The sequence below is a fragment of the Hyperoodon ampullatus genome (genome assembly GCF_949752795.1).
Source record: "Hyperoodon ampullatus genome assembly, chromosome: X".
NCBI classification, from domain to species: domain Eukaryota; kingdom Metazoa; phylum Chordata; class Mammalia; order Artiodactyla; family Ziphiidae; genus Hyperoodon; species Hyperoodon ampullatus.
In genome coordinates this window covers 43,095,661-43,111,939 of record NC_136913.1, presented here as the reverse complement: position 1 = coordinate 43,111,939, position 16,279 = coordinate 43,095,661, and the positions used below count along the sequence as shown (strand labels likewise).

At 44.1% G+C, this 16,279-nt stretch overlaps 1 protein-coding gene across 1 annotated transcript; it reads left to right on the top strand.

Annotated features, from left to right (window-relative positions):
- On the top strand, nucleotides 1-2,223 carry NDUFB11 (NADH:ubiquinone oxidoreductase subunit B11). Its single transcript, XM_079727872.1, has 3 exons — nucleotides 1-218; nucleotides 1,719-1,849; nucleotides 2,004-2,223. Exons 1-3 carry the CDS (start codon nucleotides 12-14, stop codon nucleotides 2,128-2,130), a joined length of 465 nt encoding a protein of 154 aa, XP_079583998.1. The 5' UTR covers nucleotides 1-11; the 3' UTR covers nucleotides 2,131-2,223.
- Nucleotides 2,224-16,279: the final 14,056 nt, after the last annotated feature.

Sequence of the window (16,279 nt, the reverse complement as noted above, 5' to 3'; positions counted from 1 at the left end):
AACGATCTGTCATGGCGGCCGGGATGTTAGGTTTGTGCGGCCGCCGCCTTTTGGCGGTGGCGGCGAGGCGAGGGCTCCCGGCTGCCCGTGTCCGCTGGGAATCCAGCTCCTCCAGGGCTGTGATCGCCCCGTCCGCTGTGGCGGGAAAGCGGCCGCCGGAACCGACTTTACGCTGGCAGGAGGACCCAGATCCCGAGGACGAAAACCTCTACGAGAAGGTGAGAGGGAGGGGAAACGGGACGCCGGAAGGGTCAATCGGGGACCGGCGGATGGGGCGCCGTAGAGGACGTTCTTAGTCGGCTGAAGATTGCGCAGCTGGCGAAATCCTCGAAGATCTGGGAATTTTGCCTAGCTTGTTTTCCTCCTTTGTCCCCCGATCACCTTCAGGTTCAGGGCCAGAGGCGAGATCGGCCTTATTTTGCAGACAGATATCAACCCTGAAGTGGACATTGCTCAAAACACATTTGAAGCAATATAACAACAGTAATACTAAACACTGATATAGTGCTTGCTCAGGTGTTTGAAACACTTTAGATATATTAACTCATTTAATCCTCATAACAGCCTTATTTCGAGGTAGGTAGTATTAGTGTACCCATTCTACAGATGAGGAAACTGAAGCATAAAGATGTTAAGCGACTTGTCCAAGCTCACATAACTGAATGTGTGGTGGAGCCAGGTCTGCTGTGCTATACCGATATCAGAGACTGAAATCAGAACGCCTGGGTTGGAATACAGGCAGTGACCTTGGGCAAGTAGCTAAACCCCTTGGTGCCTCAATTTCTATTTAAGATGGGGGAAGTGTTAGGACACCTTCTAAGTAAATAAAATACTACAGTGCACCTGCCTCGTGTAATTAAATGAGTCAAAATGCTCAAAACAGCAGGTGGCACTTAGTAAGTACTCACCATCAGAAGGTGTTAATTATTCTTGCCACTTTCCACTTCACTGGGATATTGTGCAGTTTGTGCTTGTGAAAAGGCCTGGCATATAATAGGTACTTCATTAATACTAATCTCTGGTTGACGGGCTGGGATATATAGGATGCTTATTCATTTATTCATTCATTCTGTAACTATGTATTGAGGGCCTGCTGTAATGCCAGGTTAAGTTCAGGGTGCTTAGGGATTCAGCAGTATGGAAATCAGATAAAGCCCTTGCTTTCACAGAGCTTACGCGGTAGTGGAGAATACTGAAAATAAACATGTAAAATGTCAGAAAACAGTAATATAGAGTATGTAATCAATAATATAAGATGATGTGATCAGAGGATTTGGAGGATATGCTACTTTGGTAAACTAGTAAATGCTAGAAAGTTAAGCAAGGTAAGAGGATGGAGAGTGACTTGGGGGTAGGGAGTTAATAGGTTGAGCCATTTTTGACCTGTAAAAATGGCAGTTTTCTATAGTTCAACTTAATAGATAAGGTGACTAGGGAGTGCCTCCTAAGGGGAGTGAAGATGAAGCCAAAACCTTGAATGAGGAGACAGATCCAGCCACGACTAGATCTGGGGGAAAGGCTTTCCAGGCGGAGGGAACAGCAGGTGCAAAGGCCCTGTGGTGGGAAGGAGCTTGACAAGTCCTAAGAATAGAGAGGAATTTAGGGAGGGAGGGGAGATTGGTCCAAGGTGAAATTGGAGACCAGGTTATGCAGTGCCAGCATAAGGCTTTGTGGAGCAGCAGGAAGCCCTCATTGACCTCTTCTTCTCTTTGCCATAGAACCCAGACTCCCACGGTTATGACAGGGACCCTGCTGTGGACCTCTGGAACATGCGGGTCATCTTCTTCTTTGGCTTCTCCATCATCTTGGTCCTTGGCAGCACCTTTGTGGCTTATCTGCCTGACTACAGGTGCATGGGGTGTCAAAGAGAGTGGGACGGGTCGGGGCAGAAGCAGGGGTGGAGATTGAAGGAGACTGCCAGAAATCCTGTCCTTGGGGAGCTAAGATGGGGATTGGTGTCCATTGAGGCTCCCTCACGTCTACCCCCACGCTGCTGCCTCCAGGATGCAGGAGTGGGCCCGCCGGGAAGCTGAGAGGCTTGTAAAATACCGAGAGGCCAATGGCCTCCCCATCATGGACTCCAACTGCTTCGACCCCAGCAAGATCCAGCTGTCAGAGGATGAGGACTGACCGGTTACTGAAAGGGGCTTAAGAAACACCACCTTCTCCACCCCTTGTCTGCCATTCTGCCCTCTCTTCAGAGCACCTAATTAAAGGGACTGAAACTGTGACTGGCTGGTGTTGCTTTTGTTGTAAGGGGGAAGTGGGAGTGGGATGTCAGGCTTTAAAAGCCTTTTCTGGGTATTCTGGTTGTCTGATGCCATGTGACAAACACCCTAAAGCTCAGTGGCTTAAAACGACAATTTACTATTACCTTTCATGGTCCTGTGGTTGACCAGGCTCAACTAGGTGGTCCTTCTTGAGGTCTTGGGTGGCTTGGGCTGGAATCATCTGGAGGCTCAACTGGGCTGGACGTCCAAGATGGCTTCTGTATTCCCATGTTTGGTACTTGAGTCTTCTATGTGGCCTCTCTCTCCAGCAGAATAGCCTGGGCTTTTTATGTGGTGGCTCAGGCCTTCTCTGGATCAAGGTGTAGCATATGAGAAGAAATTGACGGCAGCCATATTTAGAAAAAAGCTACCACACTGGGACCGCCTATGTTGGAAGAAGGGCCGGGGTGACCAGGGATTGAGGGTGGTGGGTCAGAGCAGGGCTTTTCTATTGCTGAGGATGAGTGTTTGTCTCCCTCCCTGCCTTCTTCTCTGTTTCTCTCAGCTCTGGGGTTTCTGCCTCTGTCTTGTGTCTTGGTGAGTCTGGATGCCTCTCGCTTCCCCTCTGCCCCAATCTGGATGGTCTCTAACTCAAGATGCACATCTCTGTGTGTGTGTGCGTGTGTGTCTGTTTCTCTCCCTGCCCCCTTATCTCTCTCTCTGTCTTTCTGTGTCTCTCTTTCGAGCAGGAAGTCTCTCTCCACTGCCCACCCCATCCCCCATTCTTTTTCTCTGGGAATAGGCCATGTCCTTGCGTCAGGGGCTCATTCTCAGGCTCTCTCTGTCTCCGTCTCTCTGGATCTGGCAGATGGAGTTGGACACTTGCTCTGGCTCTGTCTTTGTTTCTTTCCAGGGAGTCTCTCCTAGATCCCCGTTAACTCTGGGCATCTGGGCTCCCCTTCGTGCCCCTGGCATCTCTGCCCTCTCCCCTGTGGCCCCCTTCCACAGCTCACACTTTGAGATTCCCATATCACATGCTCATTACTACCATCTCTGTGCATGTCCCTGCCTGGGGTGTCGGAGAGTGCAGGAGCCCCCAGTCACTGGCTACCGGAAGAACATCTGGCCTGATGGACCCACCACTACAGGTGATGCCCCTCACCCTAGCTTCTGAGTCAGGAGGAGTCCTAGTTCACTTGTATGAGGCTAAGGTGGGAGCGCTGTCCAGGTGAACCTTCCTGGAAGTGAGCAGTGTCACTCCCTGAATGCTTCCTTGTGGAGCCAGTCTCCCAACTCGAGGGCAGCTCCAAAGCAGAGTACTAATGTGTAAAGGGAGCACTCTCCACTCTCCAGCCGACAGTTACAGGGACTGTGGAAGTGAAAGGGGCGTGTTATCCCAGCCACCGAGTACCTGAGTATATGGGGGGAATACCCCCATAATAATAATAGTAGCCTGTTGCAGCCATAGCTACCCTTGGCCCAGAGAATATGTCCCCCCACTAACCCCCACCAGGATGTAAGCTCCACGAGGGCAGGTATTTCGGTATATCTGTTCACTTAGAGCAGGGATTGGCACAGTATGTGCTGCAACACATTGGTATTGTTACCTCTGGTATAGGTGCCATTCCCTACCATCAATGCCCTTCAGGCTTACAGCCCCTGAGGAAGAGCATTTCTGATCGCCCCCTCCGCCCGCCCCCCCCCACCCCGCCTCCTCATCAAACTCTCAGGCTCTCAAGAAACCTCCATTCTGGTCAAACAAGAAGCTGCACTTAGACCAAATCCTAAAATTCATGTCCTTGCCCCCTTTCTGACAGCAACCTTTCCTCTCCTTCATGGGCCCCAGCCACACTGGCCACCTCTTCTTAAACCATTAAATTAAAATGTACATACAGAAAAGTGTACACACCGTAAGTTTACAATGCTCATATACTTTTTACAAACTAGACACACCCATATGACCAGCACCCAGGTCCAGAGAGAGAATGTGCTCCCTTCAAGTCCACCCACCTCCCCCAAGGGTAATCACTCTCTGGAATTCTAACAACGTTCAATCTCATGATGTTTGTGAGATGGATCCACGTTATGTAACTAGTAGTTTGCCCATCCTCACTGCTGTATTCTCTTACATTGCCATGAATAGACCACACTTCATCTGTTCCACTGTTGATGGGCATTTGGGTAGTTTTCTATTTGGGGCTATTAAGAATAATTCTTCTGTGAACATTCTTGTATATATCTTTTGATGGATATATGCACTCATTTCTCTTGGGCATACACCTAAGAATGGAATTGCTAAATCATGGGAGTACACATATGATCAGCTTTGTAAATCATGCCAATTCTCCAATCTACACTTCCCCAGTGGTGGATCCTCAGCATCACTCAGCACTCCCCATCTTTTTCATTGTAGCCATTCTGGTGACTGACTGACATTTTAAGGACCACATTGGGATGAAGGAGTGGGAGTTGAGTGCCTACTATGTGTCAAACCCTGACAGTGCCAGGCATGACAGATACCAGGATCCCTGTCCTCAGGAATTTCCCAGGGTGGGAGTGGAGGCCAGTGTGAGTGGTCAGAGACCTTACACTCAATGTTTTCACCATACTGTTTGGCCCCAAGGGTATTTGAACCTTGATGTATGGGGCCCAGCTTTGCTCTGGCAAAATAACAGGTACGAACCAGCTTCATCTTTCAGTCTAATGGAGCACGTACTATGTGCAAGGCCCAGTGAACAAGACAGTCACAGTCCCTGTGGCAGACACTGTCAGTTCCCTAACCATAGTCCCTGTGGCAGACACTGTCAGCTCCCTCACTGCTCCGGTGTGTGCTGGCCAACTGCCAACTGCCAGGGTCTGCATCTCTTGGCTGGAGGGCTTCCTCTCAAGCTGCATAAGGCCATTCTGCCTCTGGGCTTGGCAGGCTGGAGGGGTCAGGAAATGAACACCTCCTGGCAGCAGCCCTCAGCCGATGACTGACGAGAGCTGGTAGGTAAGTACCCCTGCCCCCTTGCCCCTCAGATGGGACATCCCCGAGGTGTGTGTTCTCCACTGGCCTCCAGAACTCCGCAGTGGGAACAAGTCCCAGTTGCCCACAGCACTAAGTCATTTAATAACACTCTTCATCGGCTGCCCTCCCTTCTTTGTCTCACTTCCTCACTTCCCCGCTGCCTGACAGGTGCTTCCTGGAATCACATCCTAGATAAACTACTTGACTTCAATCTTTGTCTCAGGGTCAGCTTCTGGAAGGACCCAAACTAAGACAGTCTCTGTCCTCATGGACTTTACCTCAAGGCCGTGGGTGAGACAGAGGATAAACAAGCATGGAAACCAACAGATGAGATAAATTCTGCCAGAAAGCAAGTGTGGCTGGAATATTGTGCTTACTAGAATCACAGGAATCATCCAGCAAAAGAGTGGTTAGAGACAAGGTTATAGAGATGGTCATGGGCCAGATCTGTAGGGCCCCATGGGCCATGGTTAGAAGGAGTTTAGATTTTTTTTAAAAATTGAAGTATAGTTGATTTACAATGTTGTGTTAGTTTCAGGTGTACAGCAAAGTGATTCAGTTATATATATTTTCAGATTCTTTTCCATTATACGTTACGACAAGATATTGAATACAGTTTCCTGTGCTAGACAGCAGGTCCTTGTTGGAAGGAGTTCAGATTTTACACACTACACAAAGTTGACCAGAAGCTGACTGAAAACCCAGCTTAGCAAAGCCCATCCCAGACAATTCTGGACTGTCTAAGGGGATTGCATACAGTTTTTCTCCTGGATTACCCAGGAAATAAAAACAAAATATCTTACCGGGTTCACAATGACTATTACTGATAGACATAATCACTGCAGAACAAACTGACAACAGCTAAAACCGTGAACTTTAAAATGTGTTAAGGGAAAACAGAACCAATGCTCTCAACCAAACATGAACCTGCAAACTGCAATCCTGAAATATTAGACTTGGTGAAAACTTGCCATAAATAAAGCTCAGAAGAACAGGAGCTATTCATTCAACAAATATTTATTGAGTGCCTACTGGGTGCCAGGCACTATTATAGGCAGTGGGGATACAGCAGGAACAAAAGATTCAAAACTTCCTGCCCTTGTGGAGTTTTATTCTAGCAGAGGGAGACAGACAATAAACAGGACAATAAATTACATTATATTTGTGTATTGGGAGGTGATAAGTATGCATTAAATTAAAAATAAACGCGGGGGGCTTCCCTGGTGGCGCAGTGGTTAAGAGTCTGCCTGCCGATGCAGGGGACACGGGTTCGTGCCCCGGTCCGGGAAGATCCCACATGCCGCGGAGCGGCTGGGCCCGTGAGCCATGGCTGCTGAGCCTGCGCGTCCGGAGCCTGTGCTCCGCAACGGGAGAGGCCACAGCGGTGAGAAGCCCGAGTACCGCAAAAAATAAAATAAAATAAAATAAAGGCGGGGGAGGGATAAATTAGGAGTTTGGGATTAGATATGCACTACAATATATAAAATAGATAAACAACAAGGACCTACTGTATAGCACAGGGAACTATATTCAATATCTTGTAATAACCTATAATGGAAAAGAACCTGAAATATATACGTACGTATATATGTATACATATGTGTATATATATATATAAATATATATATATATAACTGAATCACTTTGCTGTATACCTGAAACATTGTAAATCAGTTATATCTCAATAAAAAAATAAATAACAGCAGTAAGGGGGATCAGGAGTGCAGGATGGGAGAAGATAGTATTTGAATAGGGTAGTCTGCTTAGGCCTTGTTGAAAGGCGATTTTTTTTTTTGTGGAAAAACATGTGAAGAAAGAAAGAGATGAACTACAGATGCAAGAGCATTCCTGGCAGAGGGAACAACCAGTACAGTCCCCGAAGCAAGAATGTGCCTGAGCTGTTCAAGGAGCAGCCTGAGGGCAAGGAGATATCAGGGGCAAAGCTATTATTGCTGAAATATGACACAGATAAGAATATTGATGTGTGGATCTAATTATCACTGTAAAGATTAACCCAAAAATGATTCATCCCATTGAAAACAATTTCAGAAAAGTGAAAATGGACAAAATTGGCTATGGGTTAACTTCGCCACTGTACGGCATTGAACAAGAATTTACATTGGCTCAGAATTAACTCCAGGGCAAACTTCCTCAATAGAAATTAATCTGAATTGGTATAATTCTGATTTTAAACGTTAACATTTGTAAACAGAGCCAATACACTTGTGGTCAAAAGCATGGGAGTCAGAGGGTGAATCCAGGGCCAACCAGGATCCAAGCAAGGCAGCCTGGAATCAGCCATCATTGGAAGGGTTCATTCACTCACTTATTCATTCTTTCATTCCACAAGGGAAGGGTTCATTCATTCATTCCACAAATATTTACCAAGTGCCTACTGTGTGACAAGGGATACAGCAGCAAATAAAACAGGCGAAAATCCTTGCCCTCTTGCAGCTGACTTCTAGTGCAGGACACAGATATTAAATGTAAAGAACAAGTAACAAGTTGGAGTAATAATTGCTAGATAAATAAGTAAAATGTATAATATAGTGATAAATGTTAAGGAGAAAAATGACACAGGAAAGGGCATAGTGAGTGTGTGTGTGTGTGTGTGTGTGTGTGTGTGTGTAAATTTTAGCTAGAATGGCCATGGAAAAGGCCTCACTGAGATGACATTTAAGAAAGACCTAAGGGAAGTGTCTAACTGAAGAGAGAACTTTGAAACAAGACCTATGATTGCAAGACAGTCACAGGGGTTAAGGGCATGGATTCTAGAGCCAGACTGGGTTCAAATCACAGCCCTCTCCATATCCAATGTGTGACCTTATATTCCCATTTTCCTCCTCTATCAACTCGGGCTAATGACATTAACTACCTCCTAAGGATCTTGAGAGGATTAACCTGAGAGTACTTACAACACTGTCTGCCACAGATTAGGTGTTTGTAAATATTGGTTGAATGAATGAATCCTCATTAACATTAATGTAGTGGCCATGGAAGTGCCCTATAAAATGAACTTGTGGTGACTATGGTTTTGGGGATGTTCAGATTGTGGACTCGGTATGGAAGGTGGTTCTGGAAACCTGGCAGACACTACTGAGAGGTTTAGGGTGTGGTATTGAAAGTTGTGGTTCCAGTAGGCAAGGTTTGAAAAATTACTTAGGCCAGTCAGGTACTTTAGGTAGCAGTTGTCAGAAAAGCTGCAGGATTCTTGGAGTCAGTTGCCTCAAAGGTAGAGAGAGTTTGGGGAACTCTGACAGGGTCAGAATGAGGATCCAGGGTCTCAGCTGAACTTTAGGAAAAGAGCAGCCATCAACAAATGCCACGAGGTGTCAATTAGAGGACCTGAACTGGGGCCCTGAAATGCTGTAGCCTTGTCTTTTTATTCTGTTTCCAACTCCCTCACCTCCTTCAAGTGTTTTGCTAAACATCAACTTCTCAAAGAGGACTCCCCTCGTTTAAAAGTACAATCCCCCTTACTATTCATTCTCTAGGTTGTTTTTTTCTTTTTGAGTTTTTTTCCCTCCACAGCACACACAAACTGCATTAGTTGTGTTGTCCTTGTAATTGAGGTCATGCTACCAGCAATTAAACAAAAATAAACTAGGTTGTTATTTTAATGAGGGGGAGAGAGAAAGAAAGAGGAGAAAGAGGAGAGAGGACGGGGAGATGGAGGAAATCTTCAAAAACCCTAAACCCATCAAGACGAGGCAGGAATGGTGGTTTGGGGCCAGGTCACACCGAGGTTTGGCGTGTGTGTGTGTGTGTGTGTGTGTGTGTGTGTCTGTATTTGAACAAATTCCATCTAAATGAAAAACATTATTTACACAGTTTCCAGCCTCTGCTTCTGCCAAGATTCTAAGTCATAACAACCTCTGGGCCACTATTTTTCTCACCTAGAATCCACTTTCTCCCTTTTTCAGAAAATTCCGCTTGCCCTACAAACGTGGCCTCTTTGGGGGGAGATTCATTTTGAAAAAACAAGCTCAGAGGGGTCATTTGGGATCTGACCCTGAAAAATGCTTTTGATTAATAAAATTTACCATTTTTAATTTAAAGTCTATTTTGTCTGATATATAGTTACACTTGCCTTTGTGTGTGTGTGTGTGTGTGTGTGTGTGTGTGACCATTTGCTTGAATTACCTTTTTCCATCCCTTCACTCTCAGTCTATATGTGTCTTTAAGACCAAAGTGAGTCTCTTGCAGGCAGCATATGGTTGGGTCTTGTATTTTTTCATCTATTTTATCTATGTCTTTTGATTAGAGTATTTAATCTATTTACATTTAAGGTAATTATTGATAGGTAAGGATTTACTATTGCCATTTTCATTATTCTCTGGCTGTTTTTGTAGATCCATTGTTCCTTATTTCTTATCCTGCTGTCTTTTTTGTGTGTTTTGATTTCTTTCAGTATCAGTATGTTTTGACTTTTTATCATGTTCTTTTGTGTAATTACTGCAGGTTTTTCCCTTATGGTTACCATGAGGCTCATGTAAATTATCTTGAAATTATAACACCCTATTTTTAGCTGATAACTTCAATAGCACTCCTAAACTTTACACTTTTCCTCACAATTTAGGTTTTTGATGTTACAGTTTATATATTTTTTACATTGTGTAACCAATAAGAGTATTGTAGTTATGGTTATTTTTACTACTTTTGTTTTTCAACTCAAACTAGAGTTGTAAGTGAATTACTCACCACCATTACCATATTACAGAATCTTACAGAAAACACAATTACAGAAAGTCTAAATATATTTTGAAAAAATCAGACGTGCACACATGCAAGTAAAATTTCCCGTGCAGTCTGAAGGAAAGCCAATACCTAAGCGCTAGGTGAGAACTCCAAAGAAGCAGCTCGCTGAGTTCATCTTTAAAAGTGCTTTGGACCCACCCCCAGGTTTTTGTTTTTCCAGAATGCGGCTGCGTAGGGACTCTTTCCCTCTGCGCTTTTACAGTCTGGGAAGCCTACACTGCGCCACGGTCTCTCTTCCCTGGTGGAGACTGGGCTCCAAACCGGACACCTTAAAAGGACCAGCAGAGGGAAGCTGGGATGCGCGCAGAGCCTGTTTGCAGGCACGCCCGTCTTCGTGTCAATAGATGTCTGGGAAGAGGTGGAGCCAGTCGTGACAGATCTGTGGGCCAGTGACAGCCCTTGGGTTAATCAGCTGTTCATCACAGCAGCTTTGCCACCTCTAGAGGATGGGTTCTCCATCTGAAAGGGCAGCAGATGGCCAATCAAGAGCTCTTGCTCCTGGGGCGCTGGGTGTGCTGAGCGAGAGGGTGGAGGACGGATGGACCAGCCAGCCTGTTTGTGAGTGCAGGCTCTGGACCCGCCGCTCATCTGCGAGCAGGGGGCGGGAATGGGGACTTGATTGATAGCCCTTCCAACGAGTCAGAATGTCTGAGCCACGGGGCCCTGCGTAGCACGGGTCTATTGGCTGTCGAGGGGAGGGTCTTGCTTTGACTGACACATTTATCATCCAGTAAGCAGGTCTACTTGAGCTGGGGGCGGGGCGGCTAGTGGCAGAAAAGGCAGGGTCTTGTCCTTGGCTGACCCTTGTTTTGCTTAACGAGGAAAACCAAATTCCACAAGTAGCACTCCCCCTTTCTGTTTTTATTTTTTTTATTTTTATTTTTTCCCCTTTTCTGTTTTTGAAAAGGCTATGATACTTTAAAAAGTTGGAAAATCACAGCTTTAGAGCAATTTAGCTTTCTCATGCTGGACAGAAATGGTGGCCTCACTGTACCTGTGAAAAAAAGAGCAGCCCTTAGAAAAGGTGATCTTAGTGGTGGGGACTGGAAATGGAAGTGGTTCTCAGAAGCAGCTGAACTGCAGTTGGCATAGAGTTGGAACTTGATTTGAATTTTAGGGCTTGAGAGATGGTGATGGAGAAGGTTGTCTGATAGAGGGTCTCTGGTGAGAGTGAATGGGGATTTCTGAGGACAATGATGGTGGCCTGTGGGAATCTGTAATGGATGGTGGGTGGTTGAGGTCAGTCTGGGTGACTGATGTAGACACCCATAGTATGGGCCTGTTCTCTGATGAGACCAACTAGAATCAAGCAGCGGATGGAGTCTGTGCTGCTCAGATCACTGCCATTGTCCCTTGGACATGGTAACACATCCACCATCAGAGACTGGGTACAAAGTAAAAATCTCTATGTTTCTGATGCAGACTGTTTGCAGTCTGACAGTGATGCACCCAACAGTGCTCCCTACCATCAGCAGGTATCTTATATTGTTGAACATTGAACAGCCTCCTCAAAAATGGACTCAAAAGAATTTCAGACTCTACCTCTCTCTACCTCTTCCTGGTCCACACGCTTAAGTAAGTCAGTTTGGTCACTGGATGTGGCTGTCACCAGAAAGGGATCATCGCCTATTGGATACCTTCTGGGTAATGGTCAGGACAAAAGGGGTGGCAACTCAGCCCAAAAGGGGACTAGGGGATTTGAACTTCATTCTGGTTCAGTCACCTGGATTCCTTTGTTGGATGGACGTGGTCGTAGATCATAACAACACTGACCACTTGACTGAAGACACTGCTTACCGAATTCCCCTCCAGTGGCCCACAGGGGCCAAGATAGAAGACATTAAAAGAAAATCTCCGTAAATTTTATAAAAATGCCTTTTGTCCTCTTGCACCTGACCCTGCATCTGGATGAAAGGTCTGTGTGCAAACAGGAGATGACTGGATAAAAGTGAAGTTATAGGCACTGCGATGGGACACACTGATTTCATGGCTATGGAAGGAGTGTACTTGGGAAAGGAACATCTTAGACCCTGAGAGGTGCGAGATGGGGAGTCAATTAATGTTCTTTGTCCCCTAGATTGAGCACTACAGCCTGGCAAAACAATCGTGTGGTTTCCCAGAGTCAAGCAGACAGCTGGCAATCTGACCTGCTACCAGGTGTGTCATCACCTCCTTGGGATGAAAAAAACAGAAAAACTCATGAGAACATGGCTGGTCCTAAACTAGTCTGCTGTGCCCTAGGCCATCAATGTCACCTCCTGAAGACAGACCTCCCTCATAACTGTACAAACACATGGGCCAGCATGACCTCGTTCAGATCTGACTGATGCAAATTCATCTGCTTCCCCCAACACCTGAATGGTCTCAGATTATGCTGTGTTTAGCGATTGATGTTACCACCTATTGGACTTCACCAAACCAATGTCATGGTGTTCCCAGTCAAGTCTAACAACAAATTCTGAACTGAAATGAACCGTGTTCTTTTGGGTTATGTGTTTGTATATGGAGGAAAGACTGAGGCATAGAACGTCTCTCCACTGGGGATGGGGTTTGCTTTTGGATGCTGTCATTATTGATTCTGACACCAAACATCCGAAAGTCAGTCTAAACTCCTTTGTGTGGGGTGCAGTATAATAGCCTGACCTTAGACTACTTCCTGGTTGTCTAAGATGGGCTCTGACCACTTATTACCTTGGCCATTTCTCAGGGCTGTGTTGACAGTGAGTAACCTTGAGGGATGAGGTAATGTCTCCCTCTGGGACAAAGAGCAGGCTGGATTCCCCAAATTCAGCTTTTCATGGCTGTGATGTAAACCCACTGTGTGTGCAGCATCCACCAGGGTCCCTCTATGTCACCCCTGTGGGACTTTGAGGACATGGGGTGCTGATATGATGTACGTGCTGCTTGCTGCACCGTGAATAGTAAACTCCTTTGTCTTTGCCCCAGGAATCTCGTGTCTTCTGTCAGCATCTCTAAAACTTGCTGTCTTCTAAGAGGGTAAAATCTCAGACCCTTTACAGAAAAATCTTGACCCTGACAGTCAAGGACTGAGGGGTGGTTCTGTATACTCTGATAGTCCCTATGATTTGGCCATTGGCAGTTTTGGAAGGTCAGTGATCAGCTGCCAGTGATGTTAGGAATGTGGCTCCATTAGTGAGTCCTGAGGGAATTAGTGATTGAGGCCTGTGAGGCTGCTGATTGAGGATACGTGACTGTCGATCACTGGGAGAGGGGCTGTGCTGCTCGTGTTTATGTGGGCCAGTGACGAGCGACACTCTGATGGGGGTTTCTTTGGCTCCTTAATTGGATTCTTTAAGGGTCAGTGTTTGGGGCTGTGTGTCATTGGTGTTTGGAGATTTTGGAGGACCCTGTGAGAAACAGAGCTGCCCTTCAGGAAGATATGGAATCTTCAGGAAGATATGGGATAGGATTTTTTTTAGATAATAGTCACCCTTTAGATTCAGACCTACCTGCATTTGGTACTTAGCTCTACCACTTACCCACTGTGTTAGAAAAAATCACCCAGTTCTCCCTCTTGCGTATAGGGAGACACAGGGAAGGGAGAGGATGGGATTTCTGACACTCTGGTCACCACTGATCTATGTTTCTGTTTTTGTGCCAGTACCATATTGTCTTCATTACTGTAGCTTTGTAGTATAGTATGAAGTCAGGGAGTCTGGTTCCTCCAGCTCCATTTTTTTCCCCTCAAAACTGCTTTGGCTATTCGGGGTCTTTTGTGTCTCCATACAGATTTTAAGATTTTTTGTTCTGGCTCTGCAAAAAATGCCATTGGTAATTTGATAGGGATTGCATTGAATCTGTAGATTGCTTTGGGTAGTGTAGTCATTTTCACAATATTGATTCTCCTAATCCAAGAACACAGTATGTCTCTCCATCTGTTTGTATAATCTTTAATTTCTTTCATCAGTGTCTTATAGTTTTCTGCATATAGGTCTTTTGTCTCCCGAGGTAAGTTTATTCCTAGGCATTTAATTCTTTTTGTTGCAGTGGTTAATGGGACTGTTTCCTTAATTTCTCTTTCAGATTTTTTCATCATTAGTAAAAATCATCATTTTTCATCATTTTTTCATCAGATTTTTTCATCATAGGAAAGCAAGAGATTTTTGTGCGTTAATTTTGTATCCTGCAACTTTACCAAATTCATTGATTAGCTCTAGTAGTTTTCTGGTGGCATCTTTAGAATTCTCTATGTATAGCATCATGTCATCTGCAAACAGTGACAGTTTTACTTCTTCTTTGCCAAATTGTATTCCTTTTATTTCTTTTTCTTCTCTGATTGCTGTGGCTAGGACTTCCAAAACTATGTTGAATAATAGTGGCGAGAGTGGACATCCTTGTCTTGTTCCTTACCTTAGAGGAAATACTTTCAATTTTTCACCATTGAGAATGATGTTTGCTGTGGGTTTGTCATATATGGCTTTTATATGTTGAGGTAGGTTCCCTCTATGCCCACCTTCCAGAGAGTTTTTATCATAAATGGGTGTTGAATTTTGTCAAAAGCTTTTTCTGCATCTACTGAGATGATCATATGGTTTTTATTCTTCAATTTGTTAATATGGTGTATCACATTGATTGATTTGCATATACTGAAGAATCCTTGCATCCCTGGGATTAATCCCACTTGAACATGGTGTATGATCCTTTTAATGTGTTGTTGGATTCTGTTTGCTAGTATTTTGTTGAGAATTTTTGCATCTATATTCATGAGTGATATTGGTCTGTAATTTTCCTCTTTTGTGGTATCTTTGTCTGGTTTTGGTATCAGGGTGATGGTGGCCTCATAGAATGAGTTTGGGAGTGTTCCTTCCTCCTCAATTTTTTGGAAGAGATTGAGAAGGATGGGTGTTAGCTCTTCTCTAAATGTTTGACAGAATTCGCCTGTGAAGCCATCTGGTCCTGGGCTTTTGTTTGTTGGAAGATTTTTAATCACAGTTTCAATTTCAGTGCTTGTGATTGGTCTGTTTATATTTTCTATTTCTTCCTGATTCAGTCTCAGAAGGTTGTGCTTTTCTACAAATGTGTCCATTTCTTCCAGGTTGTCCATTTTATTGGCATATACTTGCTTGTAGTAATCTCTCATGATCTTTTGTATTTCTGCAGTGTCAGTTGTTACTTCTCCTTTTTCATTTCTAATTTTATTGATTTGAGTCTTCTCCCTTTTTTTCTTGATGAGTCTGGCTAATGGTTTATCAATTTTGTTTATCTTCTCAAAGAACCAGCTTTTAGTTTTATTGATCTTTGCTATTGTTTTCTTTGTTTCTATTTCATTTATTTCTGCTCTGATCTTTATGATTTCTTTCTTTGTACTCACTTTGGGTTTTGTTTGTTCTTCTTTCTCTAGTTCCTTTAGGTGTAACGTTAGATTGTTTATTTGCGATTTTCCTTGTTTCTTGAGGTACGCTTGTATAGCTATCAACTTCCCTCTTAGAACTGCTTTTGCTGCATCCCATAGGTTTTAGATTGTCGTGTTTTCATTGTCATTTGTCTCTCGGTATTTGTTGATTTCCTTTTTGATTTCTTCAGTAATCTCTTAATTATTTAGTAACGTATTGTTTAGCCTCCATGTATTTGGTTTTTTTTTTTTTTACATTTTTTTCCCTGTAATTGATTTCTAATCTCATAGTGTTGTGGTCAGAAAAGATGATTCATATGGTTTCAATTTTCTTAAATTTACTGAGGCTTGATTTGTGACCCAAGATGTGATCTATCCTGGAGAATGTTCCGTGCGCACTTGAGAAGAAAGTGTGATCTGCTGTTTTGGATGGAATTTCCTATAAATATCAATTAAATCTCTCTGGTCTATTGTGTCATTTAAGGCTTGTGTTTCCTTATTAATTTTCTGTTTGGATGATATGTCCATTGGTGTAAGTGAAGTGTTAAAGTCCCCCACTATTATTGTGTTACTGTCAATTTCCTGTTTTATAGCTGTTAACAGTTGCCTTATGTATTGAGGTGCTCCTATGTTGGGTGCATATAAATTTATAATTGTTATATCTTCCTCTTGGATTGACCCCTTGATTATTATGTAGTGTCTTTCCTTGTCTCTTGTAACATTCTTTATTTTAAAGTCTATTTTATCTGATATGAGTATTGCTACTCCAGCTTTCTTTTGATTTCCATTTTCAGGGAATATCTCTTTCCATCCCCTTACTTTCAGTCTGTATGTGTCCCTAGGTCTGAAGTGGGTCTCTTGTAGACAACATATATATGGGTCTTGTTTTTGTATCCATTCAGCGAGCCTCTGTCTTTTGGTTGGAGCATTTAATCCATTCACGTTTAA

Excerpts from the sequence above, each read along its gene's own strand:
- NDUFB11 (XM_079727872.1), top strand. The coding sequence starts at position 12 with ATGGCGGCCGGGATGTTAGGTTTGTGCGGCCGCCGCCTTTTGGCGGTG. Across the intron at positions 219-1,718 it reads ACGAAAACCTCTACGAGAAG|AACCCAGACTCCCACGGTTA; the intron begins GTGAGAGGGAGG and ends TCTTTGCCATAG. Across the intron at positions 1,850-2,003 it reads GCTTATCTGCCTGACTACAG|GATGCAGGAGTGGGCCCGCC; the intron begins GTGCATGGGGTG and ends TGCTGCCTCCAG.